Source organism: Odocoileus virginianus, chromosome 5 (assembly GCF_023699985.2).
Source record: "Odocoileus virginianus isolate 20LAN1187 ecotype Illinois chromosome 5, Ovbor_1.2, whole genome shotgun sequence".
Classification (NCBI taxonomy): domain Eukaryota; kingdom Metazoa; phylum Chordata; class Mammalia; order Artiodactyla; family Cervidae; genus Odocoileus; species Odocoileus virginianus.
This window is the reverse complement of record NC_069678.1, coordinates 7,558,169-7,565,455: the sequence shown is the minus strand read 5'-3', so window position 1 is coordinate 7,565,455 and position 7,287 is coordinate 7,558,169. Positions and strand designations below refer to the sequence as shown.

Below are 7,287 nucleotides of genomic sequence, written 5' to 3'. Positions count from 1 at the left end.
TAAAGTGATTCTATAGGGCAGTCCCCAGCTTATTTAACTTATATGAGAATACATCATACACAAGAGAAATGCCAGGCTGGATGAAGCACCAGCTGGAATCAAGATTGCTGGAAGAAATATCAATAACCTCAGATATGCAGATGACACCAACCTTATTGCAGAAAGCGAAGAGGAACTAAAGAGGCTTTTGATGAAGGTGAAAGAGGAGAGTGAAAAAGCTGGCTTAAAACTTAAAATACAAAAAACTAAGATCATGGCATCCAGTCCCATCACTTCATGGCAAATAGATGGGGAAACAATGGAAACAGTAACAGACTTCATTTTCTTGGGCTCCAAAATAACTGCAGATGGTGACTGCAGCCATGAATTTAAAAGATGGTTGTTCCTTGGAGGAAAAGCTATGACAAACCTAGACAGTGTATTCAAAAGCAGAGACATTACTTTGCCAACAAAGGTCTGTCTAGTCAAGGCTATAGTTTTTCCAGTAGTCATGTATGAATGTGAGAGTTGAGCCATAATGAAGGCTGAGCACAGAAGAATGGATGCTTTTGAACTGTGGTGTTCAAATCTGGTGTCCCCTGAACTGCAAGGAGATCAAATCAGTCAATCCTAAAGGCAATCAACCCTGAATATTCATTGGGAGGACTGATGCTGATGCTCCAATACTTTGGCCACCTGAGATGAACAGCCGACTCATTAAAAAAGACCCTGATGCTGGGAAAGACTGAAGGCAGGCGGAGAAGGGAACGACAGAGATGGTTGGATGGCATCACCGACTCAATGGACATGAGATTGGGCAAGCTCAGGGAGATGGTGAAGGACAGGGAGGCCTGGCTTGCTGCAGTCCATGGGGTCGCAAAGAGTAGGACACGACTGAGCGACGGAACAATAGGGCAGTCCATTGAGCCTCCCCATTTTCAAGGAACTGAGGATGTGCAAAATTACTATAGATCCCCAACAGTGCCCTCTTATTTAATCCATATTATCTAAGACTGTTGTTCCCCATCTGTAACAGAATTTACTCCCTTTTCCTCAAAGTCTGAGTGACTCGATAGTTAAGGCTTTGGCAATGGGGGAAAAAAAACACCTCTTGCACAAAAACAACAGCAGGTGCTCGCATACCACGGCTTAGGGAAGCACAGAGACAGCCATTAATAGGAGGCCCAGGTGGGCACGAAGCCAGAGCGCAAGCCCACCGGCTCAGGCGCCGGAGCTGCCGTTTTTTACGTAACCCGCCGCGAGAGGCTCCGGGAGCCGGAAACCCCGCCCTGCCGCAGGCCCCGCCCCTGCCCTGACCCCGCCGGTTAGGTGCCGTGCGCAACCGCCGGAAGCTTTCGCAGCCTTCCCCATTTAAGGGATACAGTGTTTTTTTTTTTAAGAGTTGCTGACGCCATTGCGTAGGACTGGCCCTAAAACCGTGATCTCGGAGCTCCTCTCTCAGAGGTTACTTCCGCTCTCTTCAAGTTAGGAATTGGGCCCAGGCTCCGCTTTTTTCAGGCGGCAGCGGCATCGGTTCGCGATGTTCGGCCTGAAGAGAAACGCAGTAATCGGACTGAACCTCTACTGTGGGGGAGCCGGATTAGGACAGGGCAGCGGCGCCTCCTCTCCCGGGGGGCGGCTTTTGGCTGCGGGGAAGGAGGCCACGGCGCGACGAGAGGTAGGGGGAGGGGAAGCCGGCACGGTGATTGGCGGAAGCGCCGGCCCGAGCCCCCCGGCCACTCTTGCGCCCGACGCCCGGAGGGTCGCGCGGCCCTCGCCCATTGGCGCCGAGGGCCCCGACGTCACTGCGACCCCCGCCAGACTGCTGTTCTTCGCGCCCACACGCCACGCGTCGCCGCCTGAAGAGATGGAATCCCCGATCTCCGACGCCATCATGTCGCCCGAAGAGGAGCTGGACGGGTGCGAGCCAGACCCTCTCGGGAAGCGGCCTGCCGTCCGGTCTTTACCTTTGTTGGTCGGAGAAGCCAGTAACAACAGTCCAGGCTCGGACGGCTCGCTGCCCTCGACGCCGCCCCCAGCAGAGGAGGAGGAGGACGAGTTATATCGGCAGTCCCTGGAGATTATCTCTCAGTACCTCCGGGAGCAGGCAACCGGCGCCAAGGACGCGAAGCCCCTGGGCGGGTCTGGGGCCACCAGCCGGAAGGCGTTGGAGACCCTGCGCCGAGTCGGGGATGGGGTGCAGCGCAACCACGAGACGGCTTTCCAAGGTAAGGGGGTTAGTCCTGGAAGTCGTGCTGCCTTTTTTTCCCAGCTCTCTGGACTCACCCATCTGCGGTGGGTGGAAACAGAAACGAGTCTGTATTCAAAGGACTCTCCTATTTCTGAAACCCGAATATTCTGGCCGTGAGTCATTGTTTCCGCCCACTTAATTCTTTCGGAAATGGCAGCTCTGTTCAAAGCCCGGAAAGGGTGGGATGTCAGTTTTCAAGTGGGATCGCCCAGAGCGTGGTAGAGCCCGAATAGCGATTTCCCCCCGCTGTGGGTGGGCAGGCGAATCGTGCCCTGGTGTAGACAAAAGCGACCGTGGGAACCTGCATGCTTTTCTTCCTCTCAGGCATGCTTCGGAAACTGGACATCAAAAACGAAGACGATGTCAAATCTTTGTCTCGAGTGATGGTTCATGTTTTCAGTGACGGAGTAACAAATTGGGGCAGGATTGTGACTCTTGTTTCTTTTGATGCCTTTGTGGCCAAACACTTGAAGAGTATAAATCAAGAAAGCTGCATCGAACCACTAGCAGAAAGCATCACAGATGTTCTCGTAAGGTCAAAACGAGACTGGATAGTCAAACAAAGAGGCTGGGTAAGTTTGTTTTAAGGTCGAATAGCGGACTTGGAGTGAAAATGGATGGAGGATTTTATAAGAGGATATCTAAAGGTTTTTAAGATGCACAGCTTAGTTTTCAAGGCTCTAATTGGGGACCTCTGGTTGCATGGTGTTGATTTAAGTAGTTGGTCCGTAAGGATGGTGGTGTGAGTGTCTTGAACTGTTGCATCAAAACTCCTGATTTTCTTAGACTGTTTTACTGTTTGAGTCTTTTGCTTTGGGTATTTTATTATTCAAATGGTTACTCCTCACCCCAGTTAATTCAGATTATGAAGAAATGAAAGAAGAATCCCCTGCGGATGATAGTTAATACATTCTTGAGCGTGCCCCACCTCCCTTTTAATTGCATAATGTCTCCTTTGCAGAGTTGGGGGTAAATAATTGGTTCGTCATTAGGTTTGAGGGGAAATCTTAGATATTTTAATTCATGTTTTCCCTGTAAATAGTATTCTTAAGTCAGTGGAAGCCTGTGCTTGAAAATGTGCTTTTCTTTTTCATTTTCTAGGATGGGTTTGTGGAGTTCTTCCATGTAGAGGACCTAGAAGGCGGCATCAGAAATGTGCTGCTGGCTTTTGCAGGTGTTGCCGGAGTAGGAGCTGGTTTGGCATATCTAATAAGATGGCCTTTTAAGTGCAATAATTGACTCTTCAGCCACCAAAACAGCCACCAAAATCACCGCTGTGAACTCACAAGTATTTATGAAGTTGTCCGTCATCTAACAATGGATAAAACCAAGTGACAGGAAGATTGTGGCTAACAGGAATAAATACAAGAGCAAAGTTATCTCCCTTGAAGAGTCAGTCTCTGAAAGAAGCTGAGTTCCGTTTCAGCAACAGGCAAACTTTGGGAAGCTATGGAGATGGACGTTTTAGTTTTAGTGAAGATGCTAGAGTGGAGAGACTTTACCTAGAACAGGAAATTGGCCAGTGGACTGACTAGTCATAGATATGCCCACTGAATTCATAAACTTCTATAGTGTTAAAATAGAAGCACTAACAACGCCAGTGGCATATGTAAAATTGATTTTAAGCCACAAGTAATAGAACTATGACAAGAAGCCTCAGTATTGTACCGCAGAGTGTGAAGGGAAGTTTTTCCTCTGTAGTTAGCTTTCCCAGGTGTGATTCTTCAATAGACCAAATGCTCAGGATGTTTATACCTGTTCTGCTTTGGCTGGGTTTGAGGGATTCTTTGCCTAATGTCATGGCCAAGAATACTGAAAGTTGGAATAGAATTACAAATTTGGAATGTTGAGTTTTGAAAAACTTACATTGGTCTGTAAAAATTTATATTTTTGCAGACCAGTGTTAACTTGTTTCTTACAGCTTTTCTATTCTAATGTTTGTTCTAGTCAATACTAGATTGTATACAGAACCAGCTGATGTAATTGTATGCAACCTGGTGTAGTACAACAATTTTGATAACTATGCAGGCTTTAATTTTCCTATCTTGATTTGGGTATTTGTTAAACTGCTGTTTGGGGTTTTTTTGTTTTTTTAACCTGGGACTGAGAAATTAATGGAAATTAATCCTTTCACTTTGTTACACCTGGGTTTTCAATAATCGAGTCAAGGTTTTAAGGTTTCTTTTGGGGGGCGGAACACACAGGCTGATGACTCTCAGATGATGGGCTCTGATTGGGCAACTACTTATTTGGGTTCCTTTCATTTGACCTAATTTAACTGGTGCAGTTTAAACTGAGTTCATGAGCTCATCTTCAAAGCTTTTGCTAAAAGATTTTCAGCTGTTCCAAATGGGACTTCTTAGGAATATGTATAAAAAGATCACATCAGATGGATGAGAGACAGTTGACCCCTATTTGCTTAATAAATTGTACAATAATGGCTTGGCAAAGCAAGCTATAGTCTATCCATGGTGCTATTATTTAGGCTTGCTTGTTAAACACAGGTCTAAGCCTAGCGTCTGAATAAAACAAATACTTAACTTCATTTTTATTAATGATTCTTGAACTTTGTTTCAGATTTTTACATTGGCATCTCTATAGGTTTCAGACTTGATGTTTTATCTAACTTACTGTTTATTTCCTATCCTTCCTTAAAATATTTGCTGCTTATTCTGCTCCCTCTACACATATTTATATTAGTCCCTACAAATTTATCTTGCCATTCCTGAACTCTTTACTAGCCCTTTTAGTTTTTGGCATTAGGAACCTAAGTGACCGCCCACGGAGTCCACCGACCTTCCTCATTTTTTAATTTTATCTTAGGAGATGGCAGTACAGTGGATGCTGACAGTAACAGTCATGAGGTGAGAAGAGTCCCTTCTTGTACTAGTATCTTATTGGTTGTTGCTTAACTCTGGGGAGAAATTTTCAAAAGTCCCCTTAGGGGATTTCAGAGAAGGGGACAACTTCTTAGGTGATTTTTCTTTAGGTACCTTTGCATTTGAATATGCTCACTTAAAATTGATGGGCTCTGTTAAACCTCAAAGTTATATAAAAGTTACTAGTAAACCGAAGAAAACTATAGTGGAACCAGGATCATTTGAAAACTTCAACCTCTGAATGTGACCTTTAGTTTGTGGACTCCAGACAAAAATAGACATGAATAAAATGACTAAGAATGTAATAAGGGAACAATTGCCCTGCCTGCCCATCTCTAAGCCTTAAGGTCATCTAGCTAGAGCTATTTTTTTAATCTGTGTATTTATCATTGTTGATCAGAAATCACTTATTTATATCACGTCTATCTCTAAGGACCTAAAAGCACTTTATATAGTTAATTAATCTTAAGATCTAGTTAAGGTGACTGAAAGGCCTGTCTCCCCATAGCCAGTTGTGAAAATAAGCACAGAGATGTAAATTGATGGAGTTTAGGGGTCCCATTTCCACTTTACTAGGTATGAGTGCTGAAATGTAAAGGAGTATCTAAAATTGATATTTTGGTCAGCAGCTGGTGATAAGGGTTTAGGGAGCCCAAGTGCTTTGGGGCAAGGTGAGTGCTTCCGTAGGGAGAAGAGGCATATGTTGTGTTGACCAGCTGCCGTAGTGCAGGCAAATCCTCCACAACGGAAAGGGAGGGGATGCTTGGAAAGATGGCTCTCAACAACTTCTGTCTGATGCTTCTCTCAGGGAAAATCCTGCAGTCCTTTAGTGTTGTCTATGTACATTCTGTTGGGGGTGAACACCTTGGTTCTGGTTAAAACAGCTAATGCTGTTGACAGCTGTGCCAAGAAGGGTTAGGACCAACAAACTAATGTAGGCTATAAAATGTAGTGTGTTTCCCTAACTTCCTGTTTTGCCTGAGAAGAAGAAAATAAATATTTTATTCAAATGCAAGGTGTGATATGGGTGTTTTCTAATCAATGCTTGTTTTCCTTCCCCCTCTTAGGCAAGCATCTGAGGGAAGTCAGCTGAGCAAATAAGTACAGTCTAGGTGAATTAACCAGCAAAAGCTCCATAAAACTGATTTGCCTTAGGGTGAAGGTCAGTTCCCTTTAGAATAACTCCTTTCATTCAAATTAGAGGTGTTGGGCTTTTAATTACATGTATTACTGTTGTACTTTGGAGCCGTTTCTGTACATTTTAATACAAAAATCAATACCCTGTCCTGGTTTCTTTTAGTCACCAAATGTTGGTATAACTTGAAAGTAAGGAGGGTCATAATAGCAGTTATTGTGTCACTCTATCTCACTCAACCTTTTGAGGTGATTGAAGGAGCTAGAAGAATTAACACCCAAAGAATTTTGATAAGGTGGTTGGTACTAATGTTTCAGTTACTCTTCCCATTTCCTCCCCAAAAGGAGGTGTGAATTAGCAAGTCAATTTCAGAAGCACTGTCCTGTCTTTATTTCAGTTACCTTGAAAGAGAGTGGAGTCACCATGGAAATGTGCAAATATGGAGTTTGCATTTTGGTTTTAAGCCCTGACCACAAAATACTAATCGTGCAAACCGGATTCTTTTGCTTCCCCCACTTTGTGTTACGTACATCTGGCAGCTCCTCTTTCTGAAGCCTAACTGCCAAAAGATGGTAGTTTACGAAGAAAACTTTTTTACAACTGAACTCTCATACAGAGGTGTTCAGGGAGAGTTAGCAAAGGACATGAGAGCCCGAATCATGATCAGTGTCAAGTTCTGCTGAACAATATTGTTTCTCCCATTGCTATGTTGCTATCTGAAGCTATTTCTGTGGCAATATTCCTTAGTTTAACACCTTATAAACTTGGGTCAAATGGTAACCAGTAATATGAGTCACTGAGGGAGTCAGTCAACACTTTCCTCATTTAAACACCACTAGGCTTGTTCTTTCAGTTCCTGTTTTGTGACTTGAGTACCAGCTCTTGGTTCATACTGTTTGAGAACACTGTTCTTAAAGCCGTTGTGACAGCTGGAGGGTTTTATAAAAGTTAAAGTGTAATAACTTGCCAACTGGTGTGTAGAATGGCTCCAGCCAACTGCCCAGAGCACAGACCATTAATTCCTGGAGTTCAAGATGATCAGC

The 7,287-nt window shown here is 44.3% G+C and overlaps 1 protein-coding gene across 2 annotated transcripts; it reads left to right on the top strand.

The window, feature by feature from the left end:
* The first annotated feature begins 1,306 nt into the window (after nucleotides 1–1,306).
* MCL1 (MCL1 apoptosis regulator, BCL2 family member) lies at nucleotides 1,307–6,124 on the top strand. 2 transcript variants are annotated; one of them, XM_020912059.2, is made up of 3 exons: nucleotides 1,339–2,207; nucleotides 2,555–2,802; nucleotides 3,332–6,124. In XM_020912059.2, exons 1-3 carry the CDS (start codon nucleotides 1,520–1,522, stop codon nucleotides 3,467–3,469), a joined length of 1,074 nt encoding a protein of 357 aa, XP_020767718.2. In that variant the 5' UTR covers nucleotides 1,339–1,519; the 3' UTR covers nucleotides 3,470–6,124. The 2 variants fall into 2 exon arrangements, with proteins under 2 accessions (XP_070323400.1, XP_020767718.2); XM_070467299.1 differs by lacking the exon at nucleotides 2,555–2,802 and having other exon boundaries at nucleotides 1,307–2,207.
* The last annotated feature ends 1,163 nt before the right edge of the window (nucleotides 6,125–7,287 follow it).